This window comes from Dermochelys coriacea, chromosome 5, assembly GCF_009764565.3.
Source record: "Dermochelys coriacea isolate rDerCor1 chromosome 5, rDerCor1.pri.v4, whole genome shotgun sequence".
In the NCBI taxonomy this organism is placed as follows: Eukaryota; Metazoa; Chordata; order Testudines; family Dermochelyidae; genus Dermochelys; species Dermochelys coriacea.
The window spans coordinates 84,245,143-84,268,994 of NC_050072.1; the positions used below are offsets into that span (position 1 = coordinate 84,245,143).

At 40.3% G+C, this 23,852-nt stretch overlaps 1 protein-coding gene across 2 annotated transcripts; it reads left to right on the top strand.

Annotated features, from left to right (window-relative positions):
• Nucleotides 1–941: 941 nt before the first annotated feature.
• LYRM7 (LYR motif containing 7) lies at nt 942–22,030 on the top strand. 2 transcript variants are annotated; one of them, XR_005292947.2, is made up of 6 exons: nt 1,260–1,406; nt 8,110–8,182; nt 12,083–12,153; nt 14,779–14,860; nt 16,575–16,665; nt 21,275–22,030. XR_005292947.2 is itself a non-coding variant. In XM_038401839.1 (5 exons), exons 1-5 carry the CDS (start codon nt 1,329–1,331, stop codon nt 21,343–21,345), a joined length of 375 nt encoding a protein of 124 aa, XP_038257767.1. In that variant the 5' UTR covers nt 942–1,328; the 3' UTR covers nt 21,346–22,030. The 2 variants fall into 2 exon arrangements, 1 of the variants encoding a protein (XP_038257767.1); XM_038401839.1 differs by lacking the exon at nt 16,575–16,665 and having other exon boundaries at nt 942–1,406.
• The last annotated feature ends 1,822 nt before the right edge of the window (nt 22,031–23,852 follow it).

Consider the following 23,852-nt stretch of genomic DNA (forward strand, 5'->3'; position numbering starts at 1 on the left):
GGCAGCTGTGGTAGGGCTGTGGGCAGGGGTGGTGGTGTGCAGGGTGCTGTGCATTGGGTGGGTCTTGGGGGGCACTGGGCATAGTGGGTCTGTGAGGCCTCTGGCCATAGGGAGTCAGGGGGTGTTGGGCAGGGGGGGCTGTGTGGTGTGGCATAGGCCCACCCCCCAGGAGAAGGGGCTTGCTGGCAGCACAGGGCTAGGCAGGCTACTGTGCATCTGGCAACTGCCAGTTTGTAAATAGTGCCTTCGCATTGGGTGGAGTGGGGCTTCCCCTGCCATGCCATACCTCATTGCCTCTAGCTGAGCCCTCGCTCCGGAGACTGACTTCCCCGTTCCATGTGCCATTGCCTTTGCTCTCATGGGGGCCCACAGATACGTTTGGGGCCAGCCCCACAAAAGGTTAATCCGGCCCTGCAGATGCTTGGTGCAACTCCCTAATTCTACTTCAAGGCCGGACCCAACTCCCATTGACATGCATACAAGTGTTTCAGCTGGTTTAAGGGCAAGTTGGCATGGGCCCCCGTGCATTAAAGGTGCAGTTGAAATTATGCACAAGGAGCCTGCAGTAGCACATAGAGCCACATTGCAACGTATGACAGGTTTCAGAGTAGCAGCCGTGTTAGTCTGTATTCGCAAAAAGAAAAAGGAGTGCTTGTGGCACCTTAGAGACTAACAAATTTATTTGAGCATAAGCTTTTGTGAGCTACAGCTCACTTCATCGGATGCATTGCAACGTACGGTGCTTTTCTTAAAGCCCAAACTCCGGGAGGCATGTTGTTATGGGAGAGACGTCGCTCTCTAACCCTCCATGCTTTCAGAGGGCAGCCTCAACCCGGCCACACCCAACAGCAGCCGCCAGGTTTACATCTCCTGTTTCTCAGCCAATCTCGTGGCTGCTGGGCCCCGCCTGCTGCCGTTTGGAGGCTCGGGGCTGGCAGTACGGAGCTGGGCAGACAGGGCACCCCTGACAGCGCTGCGGGGGTCCCAGACTCTGCCTCCTGCCTGGCCGGGGAGCCAGCAACACCACCGCGTTGGTGGGGCCAACAGAATAGAACACGGGAAATTTATTAGCCAATCACGTTTCTTTCTCCTTATTCCAGCCTAGCGACGCCCTCTGGCCCCTCACGGCTCCGGGGCGCCGCTCTGTCCGGAACCAGCGTTCAGGGGACACGGCTCTATGGGGCACAAACGCCCGCTGCACCCGGAAGTAGCCTCGCCGCCACCAGAGGAGCGCAAGGAAACGTTCGGCGCGGGTACGTCCAGTAACGTTCTCTCCGCCTCGCCTCGCCGCTCCCGGAGCTGGAATGTGACCTTCCGATTCGCTCCTCATGAGCGAGGCGGGAGGGTGCGGGCGTGGTTCCGCTGGGCCTGCGGCTGCCGCTGCGGCGATGGGGAGTCGGGCGGAGGTGAGTGAGCGCGCATGGGCGATGCCCCGCTCGCTGAGCCTGAGCACAGTCAGTGACAGACTGCGTAGGGCAAGGTCCTGCGGCTTCGGGCCCCACGAGGGTTGGCAAGGCCCGTGATCTCCCCTCGCCCTGCGGCCTCCAGCGCACTGCGAGGATTGGGGAGCTTGGCCAAGTGCTGAAATAGGCTTAGGCGCCGATGGCGGAGTCCTGAACGTGATTTCTCAAGCCTGCCCTCAGAAATCACCGACTCCCCGTGCTGGAGTAGTTGTGGGGGCTGCACCGGTGCTTCTTATCCTGTGCCTATAAGCCTGAGGCCTTGTCTACACTACAGCTTCAGTCAACATAACTTATGTCACTCTGGGCTGTAAACCCCTCCCCTTCCCAATAATGTAATTTACATCGACTTAATGCAGTGTCTACACTGCGCTATGTCAGCGGGAGATGCTTTCCTGTCCACATAGCTTCTGCCTCTCTTTGAGGTGGACTAATTACGTGGAGAGAGCGCTCATCCATTTTTTTCATGTTCTCTCTGTGTGTGTGTGTGTGTATATATGTATTTTCCTACTGTATTTTCCAGTGCATGCATCCGATGAAGTGGGTTTTAGCCCACGAAAGCTTATGCTCAAATAAATTTGTTAGTCTCTCAGGTGCCACAAGTACTGCTCATTCTTTATGTTAATATTATACTGTACATAAGAACAGCCATACTGGGTCAGACCAAAGGTCCATCTATCCCAGTATCCTGTCTTCCGACAGTGGCCAATGCCAGGTGTCCCAGAGGGAATGAACAGAACAGGGAATCATCAAGTGATCTATCCCCTGTCACCCATTCGCAGCTTCTGACAGAGTCTAGGGATACCATCCCTGCCCATCCTGGCTAATATCTAGGGGTGTAGGGTTTTTTGGGGGTAGGTTGGTTGGTTTGTTTGGAATCCTATTATAGTCTTCGCCTTCACAATGTCATCTGGTAAAGAGTTCTACAGGTGACTATGCGTTGTGTGAAAAAAATACTTCCATTTGTTTGTTTTAAACCTGCTGCTGTTTAATTTCATGTGATGACCCTTAGTTCTTGTGTTATGAGAAGGTGTAAATAATACTTCTTTCTTTGCTTTCTCCACACCAGTCATGATTTTATAGATCTCTATCATATCCCCCGTTAGTCGACACTTTTCCAAGCTCAAAAGTCCCAGTCTTATTAATCTCTTCTCATATGGCAGCTGTTCCATACTCCTAATCATTTTTGTTGCCCTTTTCTGAACCTTTTCCAATATCCAATATATCTTTTTTGAGATGGGGTGACCACATCTACGCTCAGTATTCAAGATGTGGGCATACCATGGATTTATATAGAGGCAATATGATATTTTCTGTCTTATTATCTATCCCTTTATGAATGATTCCCAACATTCTGTTCGCTTTTTTGACTTCGGCTGCACATTGTGTGGATGTTTTCAGAGAATTATCCACAATGACTCCCAAGAACTTCCTTGAGTGGTAACAACTAATTTAGACCGCATCCCTTTATATGTATAGTTAGAATTATGTTTTCCAATGTGCATTACTTTGCATTTATCAACTGTAGACCAGTATGCTAAAGATACTAGGGTGCAGAATATGCTGTGGAAACTTCAACATCATAGAACAAACAAGAGCTGAGTTTTTAGCATTTCATCTGAAAAGTCTACCTGCACTATAAACTGCATGGTGCTCAGTTTACTCAGGATTACATTGCTGTGGCATTTATAGACTAAACAGATAAATGTAAATCAGACAGGCAGTGAATTTGGAGACAGTGTAGGGTTTGGGGGGATTTTTGCTTACATTTAATGTGTGAGTAACATTTTTACTGACATGGGCTAGCACTTCTGGCTTCAAGAGAAGAAATTATTTTTAAGACAGGGAGGACCCTAGGTACAGTAGTGCAAAGTGGGTGTTCAGGTGCAATGGCCAGTATTTAAAAAGGCATAAAGGTGAGAGTCAAAGGATTATGAAGAGGCAGTGAGTGAGGATTTATTGGCAGAATGGAAGAGGGGCTGGGAGGGAGTAGAAAAAAAGCAGAGAAGTAGATGTTTATCTACCTTGGAAGAATGAAGGATTGAGTTGACTTTTCTGGGATTTGAACCCTTCATTTTAGAAAATTATATTATTTCAAATACTTCAACAACTAAGGTCTTTAGGTCATTTGTACAGTATCAATAACATTATCAACACTCAGTAAATAATAAACAGTAATAACAAATTTCAGAGTAGCAGCCGTGTTAGTCTGTATTCGCAAAAAGAAAAGGAGTACTTGTGGCACCTTAGAGACTAACAAATTAACAAAGTAATTATAGAACTGGAAGGGACCTCGAGAGGTCATCTAGTCCAGTCCCCTGCACTCAAGGCAAGACTAAGTATTATCTAGGCCATCCCTGACAGGTGTCTGTCAACCCTGCTCTTAAAAATCCCCAGTGATGTAGTTTCTACAATCTCCCTAGACAATTTATTCCAGTGCTTAACCACTCTGACAGTTAGGAAGTTTTTCCTAATGTCCAACCTAAACTGCCCTTGCTGCAATTTAAGCCCATTGCTTCTTGTCCTATCTTCAGAGGTTAAGAAGAACAATTTTTCTCCCTCCTTCTTGTAACAACCTTTTACGTACTTGAAAACTGTTATTGTGTCCCCTCTGTCTTCTCTTCTCCAGACTAAACAAACCCAATTTTTTCAATCTTCCCTCATAGGTCGTGTTTTCTAGACCTTTAATCATTTTTGTTGCTCTTCTCTGGACTTTCTCCAATTTGTCCACATCTTTCCTGAAATGTGGCACCCAGAATTGGACACAATACTCCAGTTGAGGGTTAATCAGCGTGGAGTAGAGTGGAAGAGCTACTTCTCGTGTCTTGCTTACAATACTCCTGCTAATACACCCCAGAACTAAGTTTGCTTTTTTTGCAACAGCGTTACACTGTTGACTCATATTTAGCTTGTGGTCCGCTATGACCCCCAGGTCCCTTTCCGCAGTACTCCTTCCTAGGCAGTCATTTCCCATTTTGTATGTGTGCAACTGATTGTTCCTTCCTAAGTGGAGTGCTTTGCATTTATCCTTATTGAATTTCATCCTATTTACTTCAGACCATTTCTCCAGTTTGTCCAGATCATTTTGAATTTTAATCCAATCCTCGAAAGCATTTACAACCCCTCCCATCTTGGTATCGTCTGCAAACTTTATACTCTCTATGCCATTATCTAAATCGTTGATATAATATAGATAAATAAAATAATGTATAGATAGGCAAAGACATTTCATTTAAGGGTTGGTGAATTTGTTTTGGTTTGTTTTTTTAAATCATGGATTATCTAATTGGACAGAGGTAAGTGATCTTAACTAAGTCCTTTTTAACTTTTTTACTTAAAAGAATCCATTCAAGGAGCAGTCTTAACACAGGCAAATTAATGATTAAGAATCTTAAACTCAAAGCTCACAATTTCTCTCTGTTTTTTAAGGTTAACTTATGTCTTCTTTTCAGGAATACATCTCTATCTAAGCAACCTGGTGTTTAACAGGAAAGACTGTTATTACTTAGATTATAACAGTATTTCCATATTCCCTTAAAATCACTTCAAGGAAAATGTAATTCTAATCATTTGGCAGTGCTTTTGCAAACTCTGTCTCACCAATAGGGTCAAAGTCTCCGTGATGTCGTCATGATGCAGAAACAGTGCTGCACTGGAAAGTTGCTTCTTCTTGATGATGTGTTCTGACTTCCCTGTTTTGAGGTGTCTTGTTCCTGTTTGCTTGTAGAGGTGTTGTCTTGAAAGTGTGATTAGGTGAACGAACTGAGCTGAGTGTTTAAGAACATAATAGAGCATACAAGTTCTTAATATAAGAGCACAAGAGTTCAAAGAATTTATACTCATCTCTTTCCATAGTCTAACCAAAGGTGAAAGTCATCACTTTAAGGGGCTTGGCTGGATTCAGCCACAGTCACCTTTTATTTGCTCAGCACCTTCATGGAATGGTCTCTGTAGCTTCTTCAGCTCATGAATATGCAATCTGCTAATGCATATGCAGCACCGTTTTAATTCTTTAGATGAATGATTATATTGCTTTTGTTATAGAAAACTATCAAACATCTTTAGGTTAGAGTTTTAACTCTTTATTTAGTTGATTTTCTGAGAAATGCCTTAAGTTCCATCAGGTTTTAATGGTCATTGAAATTCCTGTTTAAATGAGTCCAAACACTTTGGTTTTATATGTGAAAGTCTTTCAACTCTTAAAATAGCTTTTTTAAAAGCTTAAATAATTCTTAAGGACTTAATTTTAATGGTCATCAAATAAATTATTGTCTTTTCTCACCATTCTTGGAGATGTTCTTCTTGTCTTTCTGAGTTTGGTAAGGAGTTGCTTAAGCATTGCCAGATAAGTATCCACTCCCTAATTATTTTGAATATTTTTATACTCAAGAGGTTTCTTATATTAGTAATTGCTGATAATATGACCATGATGCATTTGTACAGAGGACATCTCACTATTCACATAACAATGGTATCAGACAGTTTTAAATTAATGCTTGCATTTAGATAGATATAATACTTGCAAATATGCATCTCAGAAGAAGTTATTCATCTTAGGAATTTGAGGACAAGAAAAGCTTTCACCTTTTCTGTTGGTTAGAAGTAACCAATAACTTCTCTAACACATTTCCAAATCACATAAATTCTCCTTAACATTTAAAGAATAAGGATTTTAGAGAGTTTATAAAAGAAATCAGTTTAAATAAGAATATTTTTAGAAATCTTTGTGTGGGTTTAAAATTAAGGGGCTTCCCCCCCCCCAGAGGTGGGATGAAGAGACCCACTTGTATTACTTAGTTTACAGCTCTGATAATACATTCCAAGCGCCACCTTCCTTTGGAGTATCCTGACTAAAGCCTTCCACTCTTTGACACAAACAGGTCTCTTTATAAAACATAAATATCATACAATGTTTGTTTTCTTGAGATAAAAATCATGTCTATACCAAACTGGTATCTTCTACAGGGTGGAAGTCCCCTGTTCTTTGACAATCCCCTTGTTGGTTATTCGTCCTTTTAACCAAATGACTCATAGATTTATAACCTACCATTTGTAGTATACTTACATTTTGAAGTTAAACGCTCCTAATAAATATTCTATACAAGGCACAACTCAGTAACTAACACATTTATACTATATTTTCAAAGATGTCTATATAAGAAAATATGGAATGTTAAAACTAACTAGATGCTCTAAAGATGCATTCCAGAGTCTGTGCAAATATACTTGAAGGTAATAAATATGGCTTTATGAATAAGGAGGTATCCTCCTCTAACACTTCTGGTGCTTGTCCTTGGTTGACAGAGAACAGAGATTTCCTAGGAATTTCCTTAATTAGCATGAACATTTCAACCAAAACCATAAGCATATGAACTATCCTATTCTATAAACATCATATGTGTATAAGTATTTACTAAAATTCAGTAAAGGCATAGGCATGCTTATAATAACCTTTAATAATAATAATTTTAATAACTATTTTTGCATCTGTATTTGCATCATGTAATTTGGTCTTTTTGAGTGGCTTCTCCTGACCAAAGTCATGTCATTACCTACTGATCTTGTACTTATTGTTAGAGAGGAACTTCCAGTTTGGATTGGTTTTGCTGTACTTTTTTTTTTTTTTATGTTTACACTAAGTGGTTCTATTGAAAATGTAATGTTTGGACATAAGCTTTCCAAGCTGGTGTTTGAGGTCATCTTACTCATTCAGTTTTGTGACACTCTCCTGTAACTGAGTTGATTCTGTCAGTATTTCAGAACTATTGAACTATAGCCTGTCAGAACTGTAGTCTCTGCTGGTCCAGGTTTTTGATAGTGTAGTATCTAATATTTAATAGTAAAACTAATCTCTGATGTTACCCATGATTGCCACTTAATTGGGTGGCTTTTACTGTACAGTTGTAAGCCCATATCCTGTAAACTTTTACTTTACTGGCATGAGTGTCTTTGTGCTGGTCTGTTTGCAGGGGTAGGGCCATAGAGGTCAAAATGGTGACTTGAAATAGTACCAGAACTTCTTTTGTGTCTTCAATTACAGTTGAACCTCAGAGTTACGTACCCTCAGGAATGGAGGTTGTTCGTGATGCTGAACAAAATGTTATGGTTGTTCTCAAAAGTTTACAACGGAACATTGACTTAATACAGCTTTGAAACTTTTCTATGCAGGAGGAAAATGCTGCTTTTAACCATCTTAATTTAAATGAAACAAACACAGAAACAGTTTCCTTACCTTGTCAAATCTTTTTTAAACTTTCCTTTTATTTTTTTTTAGTTGTTTACATTTAACACGGAACTGTACTGTATTTGTCTTTTTGTGTGTGTGTGTGTCTCTGCTAATGCCTGATTGCATACTTCCGGTTCCAAATGAGGTGTATGGTTGACCACTCAGTTTGTAGCTCTGAGGTTCTACTGTATTTTAGATATCCAGAATTGTCATGTCTCCTGTGTTCTGTATCTCTGTTTTATCTGCAAAAAGTCTGATCAAGAATTGAGATAACATTTCTGACAGAATGAGTCGACTCCAGCTGCTATGGAGGAAACAATAGAATGCAAACAAAATACCTTTTTAATTGCAAAAATATTAATTTTACTTAAATACTATTGACAAACAAAACACATTTATTGTTGACTTGTATTTTGTTAACAGGTTTTGAAGCTTTTCAAAGCATTGCACAGAACACGGCAACAGGTTTTTAAAAATGATGCCAGAGCCCTAGAAGGTAAGAATTTTTGTCTTCCTTGTGGATCCTCTGCATCTCTACAAAAACTCTAAGGACTCTCCTCCCTTCTGCATGCCCCTGTTGTGAAGATTTCTTACAGCAGTGGTTCTCAAAGCTGGTCCGCCGCTTGTTCAGGGAAAGTCCCTGGTGGGCCGGACCGGTTTGTTTACCTGCCACATTCGCAGGTTTGGCCAATCGCGGCTCCCACTGGCTGCGGTTCGCCGCTCCAGGCCAATGGGGGCTGCGGGAAGGGCGGCCAGCACGTCCCTTGGCCCATGTCACTTGCCGCATCCCCCATTGGCCTGGAGCGGCGAACCGCAGCCAGTGGGAGCCGCGAACGGCCGAACCTGCGGACGCGGCAGGTAAACAAACCGGTCCAACCCGCCAGGAGCTTTTCCTGAACAAGCGGCGGACCGGCTTTGAGAACCACTGTCTTACAGCAACTATCATCCCTCCGTCTGAGGGGACTTGAACTAGATGAGCCCCTTTTTGGAACCTGCTGTTGTTTAATCAGCTTAAGGGGTTCAGTCAAACAGGGCAAAGCACTCTTTCTTCTTTTGTGAGTGAAGTTTGCATGTAGCCTCTGTTGGTCCAGGGAGCAAACAGATGGAACAATGAGGAGTCCTTGTGGCACCTTAGAGACTAACAGATTTATTTTGGCATAAGCTTTTGTGGGTTATAAGCCATTTCATGAGATGCATGGAGTGAAAAATACAGTAGGCCGGTATAAATATACAGCACCTGAAAAAATGAGAGTTGCCTTACCAAGTTGGGGGTTAGTGCTAATGAGGCCAATTCAGTCAGGGTGGATGTGGCCCATTCCCAAAAGTTGACAAGAAGGTGTGAGTATCAACAGAGGGAACATTACTTTTGTAGTGACCCAGCCACTCCCAGTCTTTATTCAGGCCTAATTTGAAAAAACTTCAAAAACAGACTTCAAGGAGAAACTGCAGAACTAGAATTAATTTGCAACCTTGACACCATCAAATTAAGCTTGAATAAAGACTGGGCGTGGCCGGGTCACTACAAAAAGTAATTTTCCCTCTGATACTCACACCTTCCCCACAGATGGTCATCAACTTGAGTCACAAGTGTGATAGAACAGATCACTACCACTGTGGTGTTCGGTTACTTAAGCAAAAACAAAGAAAAAACCTCATCCATTTATATACTTCAGTTTGTCAGTCTTTTTGAGTTACTAGAATAAGAGGATGCATCATGATCACTTTTGATTAGAGCTGTGCAGAGAAAAGTAATTTTGTTTCACAGAGGATTTTAAGATTTTGAAATTTGGTTTTGTTCCAGTTGGGAACACAAACCAAAATATTTCCAAATTCTTCACAAGAGGGAGTGGGGCAGACTGCCCCAGAGCAGTAGACCCTGAAAGCCCTTAGGTCTCCAACTTGGGGGCACTCTACTTGGCAGGCTGCTACAGAACCAGAAGCCCTGAGGTTCCCAACTCCCAGGCACGCCTCACAAAACTTTATTGAGCACTCTCTGTTCTAATACTAAGAAGAAATGGTCTTGGTCCTAACCGTACCTGGTTACGGGTATTTAAACAAGTTTGTAATATAGTGGATGATGGTTTGTTTTTGAAGCAAATCAGTTCTCACTGCAAAGATGTTGTTGAAAAGCCTTGGGGGAAAATTAGTGTTCTTTTTCTGTTTTCTATTTCTATTTTTTGGAGAGATTTGAAGGAAAAAGGGGTGACTTAGAAAGGCATCTCTCCTATACTAAATGTAAGCACTGGCATAGAAGAAGTGGAAGTGCCAAGTGGAAAGAGAGAGAGAAGACTACAAAAGCAATGGTTGGGATGGAAAGAGCCAGGGAGCAGAAGGGAATGGCAGAGGGGAAGAGCCAGTGGTGTAATTATACAGGGCTTTGAAGGTGAGTTTTAGAAGCCATACCTTAAGGGCTGATCTACACAGCTTTTTGTACTGCTATAACTATGAGTTAAAAAAGTGATATAGCCCCCTAGCATGGACACAGACAGATATTAATCTGCTTATATGAGCGTAGTTTAAGCTTCCTTGGTCTTGTGCAGTGTTTTAAAAAGCTTAAGCTATACCAGTCACACTCGGGGTCGTGCTTTACTTACTTCTTAGAAGATTTTTTGTAACCCAGAATAGTTATATTAGCACAGTAACTGTGTGTAGACCAGCCCTATGTGGAAGAAAAGTAAGAGAGATTGAAGGTACATAGGAGATTAGCATGGTTAGAACAGTGTAAGAAAGGAACAAACTTCTTAACAGTGGCCTTTTGGAGAGAGCGGAAGATGGCAAGATGAGCTGTATGGAGCCAAGCAAGGAGGAGGTTTTTTTTATAGTTCCCTTAATACGTTTTTTTAAATGTGTTAAGGAAAAAGGTCAGCATTATAATCGGCCTCCTTCCCTTGCATATGTTGTTTCAGAGAATTGTTCAAATATGAAGCATCCTCCATCTAAAATTAGTGGGCTAAGAATGTCATCCCGTCATTGAGCAAATTGAGTGGTTGTGCATCCTGTAGTGCTTCAAAATGCTTTTCAGTTATATTGAGCTAAAGAAATATCAGTCCCAGTAGCTCAGCAGTTCATCTCTTCAGAAAGTAATTTTTTTCATTAATAAGCAGAGAAACAATGTCAGTTTGTAATAGTATAGTCTCATTTCATCTCATGATTTTCATAGATTATTTCCCAGCACAGAGATGAGAGAGACACATCACTTACTGTTAGAGAATTCAGAGTAGCAGCCGTGTTAGTCTGTATTCGCAAAAAGAGAAGGAGTACTTGTGGCACCTTAGAGACTAACAAATTTGTTAAGTACTCCTTTTCTTTTTGTTAGGGAATTGAGAGTCTATTTTAAACAAAATACCGTGGGCTCTGATTTCAGTCTCTGATAAGCCCTGTCAAAGGCAAATAAATTTGTTAAGTGCATAGCAGTCCACTGGGCAAACAGAATGCAACTTTTCATACTCTGCAAATAAATTATTAGATAACTGTTAAAGAACTTCATAAAGCTTGGAAGGCCAATTTGGTCCCTTTTTTGTACATTTATTTGTAAATTTTTTGTACATTTGTTTTTTCCCTTAAAACAAATGGTTAAATATTTTTCTGTGAATGCCAACAATCTGTCACTCACATGAGCAGGTCCGGAGCAGAGGGACAAGGCAGGGAGGGAAATAATGCTTAAAGAGTATTTGCCTCAAATTGTTGTGATTTTCCCCTTCACCCATCTCAGAAATAAGGGAGAATCTCTCCTTTCTCAATGCTGCCCCTTACCCACATCTTCCCAAAGATTAAATTACATCTCTGGCTAGAATCAAGCCAGTAAATAATTTTGTAAACTGTAATATTATGAAAAAATGTTAAGAAGAACAGAACATGTTTTAAAATTATAGTCTTGTTGATTTTGTAAATCAGTGAATCTCAGCTTAATCTGAGCATATCCTAGGCTACCAAACACCCGAGTTGTTCATCTTTGTGTACAGTTGTTATTAAAATAAGTAACACAACTCCATCATATAATGTACATGCATATTTTAACTGAGCAGATACAAATACTGGTGATATATAGAAGTATTTTGAGCTTTTTTTAAAAAAACATATCATATTACAACACCTTTTTGGTGTGATTGGTGTGGGAATAAAACATGCTATCACTCACATTCCACAGAGATCTTAAGTACAAGGCTGTGGTCTGAGTGAAACATGAAGAGGATAGGTACTAAAAGGACCATGGCTGTAGAGCAGCATCAACAAACAAGGGGCAAATTTGTCTACCGAAGATGGGTTTTAGCTGCTAAGGAATGTGGGTTTTGAGCCAATGACAAAGAACTGATAATAAAGTGAGGAAATTTTAAAAAAAAAAAAAAAAAAAACCCACAACCAACCGAAACAACTTTATTTTACTTGCCCCCTTTAGCTGCAAGACAAAAGATAAATGAAGAATTCAGAAACCATCAAGATGAGACCTCTTCAGAAAGAATAGCAGAGGTACTTTCATTGTGATGCTATTCTCCATTTTATACTATTAAGTCTAATAATACTTTACATTCACATAGCAGCATCTTTTATCAAAGGATCTCAGAACACTTTGCAAACACTAATTGAGCGGCGCAACCAGAGCTTTGTGAATTTCAAAATGTTAATTTCATGGAACTTTGTGTACAATCTTATTTTCTATTTTGTGTCCTGCTTTCACCATCAGTTTATGTAAAAATTACAAATATCACTTTTCACATTTAAAAACTGCAAGAAAAACAGTTTTCCATGTTTACAATTCAAAGCCATTTTTGTTCTGCCTATTTTCAAGTTCATAACAAAATTAGAATTGTTTTTCCAAATTGTTGTCCATTTAGTGCAAACATTTTGCTTGTTTCTCCTTATGCAATCAAGCTAAGTATTAGACTGGTTATCAGAGTAGATGATCATAATGGGCCCTCTGGCCTTAAAATCTATGAATGACTCACTTATACTCTACAGATGGGTGAAATGGGGCACAGAGGTTAAGTGACTTGCTTAGTGTCGCACAGTGAAGCTACATCTACGCTATGAGCTAGAGGTACGATTCCCAACTCATGTACATGTACTTATGCTAGTTTACATCAAAGTAGAATGAGTATGTGTATGCAAGATGGGAATCACACTCCCTAGTTCATTAGTGTAGATGTAGTCTGTTATTGGCAGAGCTGGCAATAGGGCCTAGTAGTTCTGACTCATATCATATCACAAACTCCTTTCCTCCCAAATAATCAAGTGCTTGTGATTGAGTTGTTAATACAGATGCATTAATTATCTCACCTGTCTTTATCTCTCTGGTAAATTAAGGGACTACAGTGTAGAAAATCCTTTTAGCTCACTATATAATTCAAACTCTCCCAGCTGTTTGCAAAGTCTTTTTAATTAGCAGCAAGATTATGAATTTTCTTGGGCCTGCAATTATTAACACTGAAACAATGTGAACCGGAGGTTTTATTTTACCATACATGCTGAAGAAGTGAATTAATTGTTGTCACTCTTCTAATTCAGCATATTTTCCAATTCATTAAATTCTCTCTTTAGAAATCCTCTTGTAGACATATGTATGCTACTCCTCCCGAGTCCACGAGGGGAGGCATTAGAAGAAACCACATCTATATTTAAGCATATATTGTAGAAAAAAACAAACTAAGACAATCAGTTCAGTACTTTGCATCCTAGCACCCACGTATCACTGACGTTAATACTTCTGAACATTCATTCAGGACTCTCTGTAGCGTGTCTGCTTATTGCTAAGCAACAGCAGCAATATTTCTGTGCGTGTGTCCTAGGCATCAAGTTCTGTCTTCTGTTCTATTTTTTAATTTAATGATATAACATTGTTTTAATTGATGTACAGATAAGATGCCAGGTAACATTTTCAAAGCTACGTTTGTAAGGAGTGGTGATCTACAAAGTGCACATGTTTAATATTGACTCTTCTTTTGATGCTAGTTAATTGGCCTATTCATTGAGTGAAAGATCAGTGGATAAAATTCTTGGTCTCCAGCAAGGCCATGATGATATCCATGGTGGGGGGGGAAAAACACAACCTGTCGCGTTTAATAATTTAGTGTGCATTTATATGCTGAAGTGCCATTAATGCAGAAGAATTGGACTAAAGAGTGCTTTACAGACACAGTCAAAACTGCTGGGCCCCAAATACCTCTGTACTTCTGAAAATCAGGCCTCCTATTCAGGTATCCATATATAGACTTTGGTGCCTAACTTCAGGTATCCATTTTTCAAAATCTTGACCATATTTATTTGTTGTTTCATCCACTGCCAGAGTAGATTATAGCACGTTTTCCAGCCCATGACATTAAACAGCTTTTTAGGACAAGAAGTGAAGAATAACTGCCTGAGAAATTTTGCAATGTAAGAAACTCTGTTCCCCCTAGGCTTCTCGCTTTTGCAGCTGTATACATTGCAAGAAAGTGTTGCATACAGATAAGTACTAGCCAATTAACAAGTGCTGTCTTTGGCAAGGGGCATGCACATGGAGACCTCTGTCATGCTTCCTCTCAGATAGGAAAAGGATTACAGTGTTGTAACCACACACTCTTAATGCTGCTGATCTCTAGGGAGAGGGGGACTGCCCCTTCCCCCAGCCACTCCTGCTGCTTTTGGTCTCCCTCCTGTGGCACCACTGACTCCTCTTCTCAAATTAGGGAGGAAAAGAAGGGAGAGAAGTCCAAAATGTACTAGAACTGTAAAGAACCTGATGACAATTCTTGCAAGATGTTCCTCCTGGAGTTCAGGATAATTGGACACAAATTAAAATATAATTACTCTGATAATCTATCTACCTAAATATCCTCCTACAGTTTCAATTAAATACAGTATTTTCTATTGCTGTGTGTGTTTATGAAACAGTAGACTTTTTTCATCCCAGGCAACTGTACACCAGAGTGACTTATGTATCGATTCATAAGCACTTTGGGATCCTCCAGGATAAAAAGCACTACGTAAATACAAGATGCCCTGTTATTCAGACGATAAATCAAATGTCATCAGTATTTTTATATACTTACCAAACATGGCAAATGTCGACAAGAGTAATTTTGCACTGTTTTAATTGCTCTCTTTTTTCTTTACCAGCTTATGAAAATAGGTTCAGATGTTGAAGTTCTACTCAGAACATCTGTTATACAGGGACTTCACACAGGTTCTGAAAGTCTGAGTAAGTAGCGCTGCCCAGCATCTTTTTTTTTTTTTTAATGGTATTTAGAACTGTGCTGAACTTCAGTGACAAAACCTGAAACTGAGGGTGTGTGTTAGCGTTGTATATTATTTATCTCAAACTTGGGCCAGGATCATTTAGATTTGAGAGGCTAGGCGGAATTATGGTGTCTGGTGGAAGATTTGTGATGCTTGCTTGATTGGTTTTGACCCAAAGCCAGTCAAAACTTTGCAGTATTGGGTTAATTCAAATCTGAAATTGTCAAACTCAAAAAGTGAACCAGTATAAACCCCCAAAAAGTCTTGTACAGGCCCTCAAGTTTCCCATAGTCCTACATACGATTGGTGTTTCCGCTAAGCATGCATGTTCATGGCTTTCAGGCATCCCAGAGAGCTCAGTCTGTTACACACTTCAGGAGAGCCTTCATCCTCGTCCTTCTTTCATCTCCTGTTGCAGGGAAGCCTGTGCCAGCCCTGAGCTTGCTGGGACTTCTGCTGCCATTATCACCATAAAAATCGCCCATTTTCCCCCTCTTTCTGCATCTGCTGGGGAAATGGGCACTGTTGTAGGCACCTGCTCTTGCTTTGTGTTGCCACTACTGTGGGGAAAATAGATACAGTCTCAAACAGCTCCTCTCCATCTCCTACATTTGGGGAAATTAAATTCTATCCCAGATGCGCCATCCCTCTGCTAAGGTGAGAGAAAGAAGAAAAGGAAATAATGTATGAGAACTGAGTGTGGGTCAATGAGGAGTGAACAGGGCTTAGAGGGAGAAGGAATGGGATTGGTAGAGGCTGGCCTTAAGCTCTAGGAGTCATTTATCTCCCATGTAGGAAAACTAAATTAGAGTCAACATCATGAAGTTCTGTATCCTGAAACTTTAATTGATATGAGTGCTTTTTATGTATTTAACTTTCTTTGTCTATTTTCAATAAAACTTAAACCCATGCATTGTGGATCAATTTCACATATCCATGTATGTCAGAAGTGTGTTCTAGATCTGACACAGGTTACAGGGAAAGACGAAGTGCTCCCTGTGTCATTTTTATGTCTCTTCTTTTGTGTAATAAACAGTGACAAACTCATTTAAGCAAGGGATCATCCTTTCTGTGAACTTCCTTAATGCCTAATGGTACATAAACATTAAGGGTATCTCTTTAGAATTTCTAACTTGTTAGTAAAAAGGAAAAGAGGACTTGTAGCACCTTAGAGACTAACAAATTTATTTGAGCATAAACTTTCATGAAGTGAGCTGTAGCTCATGAAAGCTTATGCTCAAATAAATTTGTTAGTCTCTAAGGTGCTACAAGTTTTCCTTTTCTTTTTGCGAATACAGACTAACACGGCTGCTACTCTATAACTTGTTAGTGTTTCCTCTCTATCAGTCTTGAATGAGTTCAAGCTTTGCCTTTTACTCTGTGTTTAACAGCATATAGCATGATGGGGCCTCTAAGCACCACCTTAATGAAAATTTTTACTTTTTCTTCATAGTTGTCTAACTGGCCAGTTGAAGTCAGCATGAGTATTAAAAAAAAAAAAAAGTGTGAAAATTATGCATTAAGGTATGATTTGGACTGTCTGTCAGATTGAGAAGTCTTTGGATCCCTGTACCCAAATATGAAGTTGTGGTCTATGGTTTGAAATCCCCTTTTTGCAAGAACAATAAAGAAATTGGGAATGTCTATCCTTTTATTCTTCTGCTGTTTATTTCTAGGTTCTCCTAAGTAAAAGAATGGAATTGTTATAAAGGAGATGGATCAAAGGGGTCATTATAGAAGTTCAGAATGTAATGAATAGTAATAAAGGTAAATAGGGTACTCTTATTTACACGTTCACATTATAAAGGAAAAAGGAGACATTCCAAGATGTTAGAAAGACAGTAATTTAAAACTGATAAAAGGAAAGGCATCTCTGTTTTACGCAATACATCATTAGTTTGTGGAACTTATTGGCACAGAATACCTTTGAGGCCAAGAGCTTGGAGTTCAAAAAAAAAAAAAATAGATGTTCAGCTGCATAATGAAAGAATTAATGATTACATTAGATGGGATAAAAGCAAAGCATTTTTTAGAAAGCATACATAAACCCTTATGCTTCATGGTAATAGGCTAATTACTAAGTGCCAGAGGCTAAGAAGAGTCTTTCTCTGTGAACAGGGTATTCCATAACTATCCAGTAGTTGGTTTGGTGCACCTTTCTCGGAAGCATTTGGTACTGATCACCATCCTCCAGCATGCTGAACTAGATGGACCTACAGTTCTATGGCATTGACTACAATCCTGATCTCATTGGTTGTTCTTGGAATACCATTAAAGAATTTATGAAATTGTGGTCAGAATATTGTGTTGTCATGCAGAGAGAGATATTAAGATGCACTTCATTGGGAAGGATTACATTTCCATAGAAACTAATGTCCTATATTGTTCTCTAAAAATATCCTAGGTGTACTCTTCTTTTATTTGGAAGTTTTATTTCTTTTTATTTATTTAGTTGGAAAGCGTAGGGGACAATTTCCTGGTGCAAGTGCTAGGGGAGCCAACTAGGGGGAGCGCTTTTCTTGACCTGCTGCTCACAAACCGGGTAGAATTAGTGGGGGAAGCAAAAGTGGATGGGAATCTGGGAGGCAGTGACCATGAGTTGGTTGAGTTCAGGATCCTGACGCAGGGAAGAAAGGTAAGCAGCAGGATACGGACCCTGGACTTCAGGAAAGCAGACTTTGACTCCCTCAGGGAACAGATGGCCAGGATCCCCTGGGGGACTAACATGAAAGGGAAGGGAGTCCAGGAGAGCTGGCTGTATTTCAAGGAATCCCTGTTGAGGTTACAGGGACAAACCATCCCGATGAGTCGAAAGAATAGTAAATATGGCAGGCGACCGGCTTGGCTTAATGGTGAAATCCTAGCGGATCTTAAACATAAAAAAGAAGCTTACAAGAAGTGGAAGGTTGGACATATGACCAGGGAAGAGTATAAAAATATTGCTCGGGCATGTAGGAAAGATATCAGGAGGGCCAAATCGCACCTGGAGCTGCAGCTAGCAAGAGATGTCAAGAGTAACAAGAAGGGTTTCTTCAGGTATGTTGGCAACAAGAAGAAAGCCAAGGAAAGTGTGGGCCCCTTACTGAATGAGGGAGGCAAGCTAGTGACAGAGGATGTGGAAAAAGCTAATGTACTCAATGCTTTTTTTGCCTCTGTTTTCACTAACAAGGTCAGCTCCCAGACTGCTGTGCTGGGCATCACAAAATGGGGAAGAGATGGCCAGCCCTCTGTAGAGATAGAGGTGGTTAGGGACTATTTAGAAAAGCTGGACGTGCACAAGTCCATGGGGCCGGACGAATTGCATCCGAGAGTGCTGAGGGAATTGGCGGCTGTGATTGCAGAGCCCTTGGCCATTATCTTTGAAAACTCGTGGCGAACGGGGGAAGTCCCGGATGACTGGAAAAAGGCTAATGTAGTGCCCATCTTTAAAAAAGGGAAGAAGGAGGATCCTGGGAACTACAGGCCGGTCAGCCTCACCTCAGTCCCTGGAAAAATCATGGAGCAGGTCCTCAAAGAATCAATCCTGAAGCACTTAGAGGAGAGGAAAGTGATCAGGAACAGTCAGCATGGATTCACCAAGGGAAGGTCATGCCTGACTAATCTAATCGCCTTTTATGATGAGATTACTGGTTCTGTGGATGAAGGGAAAGCAGTGGATGTATTGTTTCTTGACTTTAGCAAAGCTTTTGACACGGTCTCCCACAGCATTCTTGTCAGCAAGTTAAGGAAGTATGGGCTGGATGAATGCACTATAAGGTGGGTAGAAAGCTGGCTAGATTGTCGGGCTCAACGGGTAGTGATCAATGGCTCCATGTCTAGTTGGCAGCCGGTGTCAAGTGGAGTGCCCCAGGGGTCGGTCCTGGGGCCCGTTTTGTTCAATATCTTCATAAATGATCTGGAGGATGGTGTGGATTGCACTCTCAGCAAATTTGCGGATGATACTAAACTGGGAGGAGTGGTAGATACGCTGGAGGGGAGGGATAGGATACAGAAGGACCTAGACAAATTGGAAGATTGGGCCAAAAGAAATCTAATGAGGTTCAATAAGGATAAGTGCAGGGTCCTGCACTTAGGATGGAAGAATCCAATGCACCGCTACAGACTAGGGACCGAATGGCTCGGCAGCAGTTCTGCGGAAAAGGACCTAGGGGTGACAGTGGACGAGAAGCTGGATATGAGTCAGCAGTGTGCCCTTGTTGCCAAGAAGGCCAATGGCATTTTGGGATGTATAAGTAGGGGCATAGCGAGCAGATCGAGGGACGTGATCGTTCCCCTCTATTCGACACTGGTGAGGCCTCATCTGGAGTACTGTGTCCAGTTTTGGGCCCCACACTACAAGAAGGATGTGGATAAATTGGAAAGAGTACAGCGAAGGGCAACAAAAATGATTAGGGGTCTAGAGCAGATGACTTATGAGGAGAGGCTGAGGGAGCTGGGATTGTTTAGTCTGCAGAAGAGAAGAATGAGGGGGGATTTGATAGCTGCTTTCAACTACCTGAAAGGGGGTTTCAAAGAGGATGGCTCTAGACTGTTCTCAATGGTAGCAGATGACAGAACGAGGAGTAATGGTCTCAAGTTGCAATGGGGGAGGTTTAGATTGGATATTAGGAAAAACTTTTTCACTAAGAGGGTGGTGAAACACTGGAATGCGTTACCTAGGGAGGTGGTAGAATCTCCTTCCTTAGAGGTTTTTAAGGTCAGGCTTGACAAAGCCCTGGCTAGGATGATTTAACTGGGACTTGGTCCTGCTTTGAGCAGGGGGTTGGACTAGATGACCTTCTGGGGTCCCTTCCAACCCTGATATTCTATGATTCTATGATTCTATTTCTGCCAGCGCTGGACAGTCAAGTCTGAAAAAAGTTTTAAAAATGCTAACGAAAAGAGATTTGCAGCTAAGAGCTTGTGTTAGTCACATTATTCAGAATCTCACCAAACAGATTTTTTGAGACATTGCGGTGCAGCCTGTCAAGTCAAATTATCCACTGTTGTGCAAGAGAGTTGGCGCTAGTCAACTTACTTTTATTTTGCAGAGCAAACTGATACAAACAGAGCTTTTCTCACCCTAATTTACCAAATATGCAATGCATCCTGATGGTTTTGACTTTGGGTTTGCTATAGGATGGGTGAGATGTGTGCCAAACTTTATTTTTCAGTGAGAGGTTAGGAGGTTCTGTCCCCATCAGTCTTTTTTTATTTGTCCAAGTATCAGAGGGGTAGCTGGGTTAGTCTGTATCCACAAAAACAATGAGGAGTCCGGTGGCACCTTAAAGACTAACAGATTTATTTGGGCATAAGCTTTCATGGGTAAAAAACCCCACTTCTTCAGATGCATCAAATAAATCTGTTAGTCTTTAAGGTGCCACCTGACTCCTCGTTGTTTTTATTTGTCCCTTCTTCCTTCTCTCTCCTGTTTGATACTTGTATTTCTCTCTCATGCACACAGTTTTGTCCCTAAAATGTAGAGGAAAAAATACATGTGAACACTGAGGCACAAATGTTTCCTTCATATGTAGAACACAAACAAAATATTATTCAGTCCATTTAAAAACGTGTTAAATATTGTTTTAGTACCACGGCCAGAAAATGAAAAAGAAATGCAGCTTCAAGGGAAGCAATTTCCTTGCTTTTTCTATAATATATGGAAAAACAGCATACTTTGGATGAGATGTGACTGATTACACACATGGAATGGAATTTGGAGTGTTTTAGAAGTTTACTGTACCTTTGTTTAGTACTTGCCTGACTAGTCAAAGTACAGGATTGTGTTTGCGGCCATAGTGCTTCAGCTTGTAAGTGGTGCCAGTTGTACAAATCTGACAGCCCTCAGGTGCAGAACTCCCAAGTGGATATCCAAGGAGCCAGATGGTCAAAACTTTATTAGAGCCAAGGGCAGTTAGCACAGTGCACAGCCAATAAAAATCCAACACACTGCTCTTTTCTCTTGCAATAAATGTCACCTGATGCTTTATTTTTCTGCTGTTCTTAAAAGAACAGGTACAGCGTTGATAAATGTTACAGATTGTAAAGGAGGTGTCTGTATATTTTAAAGTATGTTTTAAATACATTAGAATCAGGATTGCCAGAAACATTATAATTTGCTATCCTGTTTTGCTAATGTCTTCACATGAGAAATGGCTAATGAGTAGCAATGATAGACAGTTACAATATTTTCAAGGATGTTTTTAACAGCAAATTAGGTGGAGGAGGTGGAAGAGATTTCTGATGAACAGAAGGTAAAATGTTAGTACATTTTTGTTGGCTTAGGAAATTACAATAGTGCTTATTCATTGCTTGTAAAAATATTAAAGGCCATGTATATTTTTGTAGATTGTTATGATAAAATATTATTCTTACTGATTTTGTTTGTTTGTTACAGTGCTTATACCCAGGAAAGATCTGCTACTAGACAATGTTCCTTACTGTGATACGCCAACACGAAAGCTTTGAAACTTCAAGGACTAAAGTACATCTTTTTTTTTTTTTTTTTTTTTTTTTTTTTTTTCCCCCCTCAAAGCAAAATTAATTTCCTGGAACAAAATCCCTGAAAACAAGTAGCTGAAATCTCTGTGTTCAGACTAAACTTAGAAAATATTGAATCCTTTTGGCAGGAAACAAAGATTGACTCAATCCACTGATTTGTACTCTGAACTGGGAAGGTGAATTTGAGAGAAGCAAGATTGATGTTCTGTGTTTCTGAAGGACCCTTCTCTTCATTTGGAAGGATTACATTTCCATAGAAACTAAAGTCCTATATTGTTTTCTAAAAATATCCTAGGTGTACTCTTTTATCTCTGCCAATAATGGGTATTATCAAGTCTGAAAAAAAAGAGAAAACATTTAATTGTTTTTCGGAGGTTTTGCAAAGTTTAATAATAATAATAATAATAATAATAATAATTAATTATAAATAGAAGTAGAGTGTTTAGTCCTGAAAATATTTATTTATAAATTCAAATATATTGACAAACTGAGACAAAATAATGGTGAAAAAACATACTATACTGTCTAGTTATCTTTTTAAGTATAAATTGCACCACAGACCTGTTTTCTGAAATTGTCATTAGCTGTACGATGGTGCATATGAGAGGGTTCTTAAAGGCATATCTAAATAAATTATCAGCCTTTACAGATAGCACGAGTCTGTGTTTATATTTTTAATGTGCAAGGGTGACACAAGACTGTATTGGGTTTGGCTATTTGGATCACACTGGAGCAAGGAAACTTAGTCAGCCTAACAAATTGTGCTATATTAAGTAGATCATAATGCTAAAGAGCTTGCATGTTATAACCATAGATTGATTTACTGAGGCATTTGTCAAAAATAGAGGCTGGTTACATTCAAAGTGGTGATCGGTAATAACATGACTGTGTAGGCATCTTATTGCCGGAACCAGTAATTTTAGTTTCAAAAATAATTAATTGGAATAACCTGATATAAGTACTGTCAGTGAGGGAGATGCAGCCAACCATTTAATAGAAACATTTTGATGGAGAGAAATGATGGGGAGGGGGGATCTAGTTAGATTATTCAAATGAATGTAATAGCAAAACTAACTATGTAAAATGTTCACTCTGACTCACAAAATTGCCTTATCCTGTCATTCTTCAAATTATAAAGTAGTTATACATTAACAATTTATTTTATTATACTTTTTTGTAAATTAAAATTCAATCTGAAATTCTTTAATAAGCAAGGTTTCAGAGTAGCAGCCGTGTTAGTCTGTATCTGCAAAAAGAACAGAAGTACTTGTGGCACCTCAGAGACTAACAAATATATTAGAGCATAAGCTTTCGTGGGCTACAACCCACTTCATCGGATGCATAGACTGGAAAATATAGTAAGAAGATACAGATATAGATAGATATACATACAGAGAAGGTGGAAGTTGCCATACAAACTAATTAATTAGCCTCGTACAGTTTGTATGGCAACTTCCACCTTATCTGTATGTATGTGTGTGTATCTTCTTACTATATGTTTCATTCTATGCATCCGATGAAGTGGGCTGTAGCCCACGAAAGCTTACGCTCTAATAAATGTTAGTCTCTAAGGTGCCACAAGTACTCCTGTTCTTTTTAATAAGCAAGTGTCAAGCAACCTGATTTCCTGACATTTATCTTATTTAAAATAATTTTTATTCCAACTACATCACCTTATTTCATTTTTTAAAAAGAGCCATCTGGTTCTTGCTGTTTCACTAGCTACTATGGGCCAATTGACTTCACTTTGACTTGGAGTGGGCCCTACTGAAAGTATATATCTAAGTATATATAAAAAACATACTGATATCAACAGTAGATGGCAGTCTTCCATCTATATTAAGGAGGCTGTACACAGCACAAGTGAAAATAGTTTTTGTGAGACGATATCACTCTAAACTTGTGCTTATTCTGCCACTGTGCACATGTCTGTATGTTTAGTCCTTGATAGGCAATATATGGAATAGTATTGAATAGAAATCAACCCATACTTAAACTGATCAGTATGCTGTCAATGTGTCATTATTACTGAAGTGTGCACTCCCTTTGAAAGGAAAAATACACCTTAATGGGTCCTCTAATGTAGTGAGTCCCTACACTGTTCAGTAAAGATGGTTCCAGATTGTGTCCCTCAGATCCACACCTAAAGAGGTCCCTCTGCATGGATCTCCTGCTTGCAGTGCACAAAAGTGGTGATTTCCAATGATGCTGCAGATAGCTGTCTGTGTAGTATCTATGGCTGCTGAAAGGACAGAAGGATTGAGGGGAGATTCATTGTTTTTCCCCATGCTGGTGAAGAATATCTGGAAAACCCTAAATATGTATGAAATTTTCTGTGGTCCTCTTCTGTGCAGTGCACTCTCACCCCAGGAGTGAAAAAGTCAGGGGCAGCTGCTGGTAAAGGAAGATCTGGTATGTGGTTCCACTGGAGCTGGAAGACAACTCAACACTAATGAGGAGGTACAGGACCACCT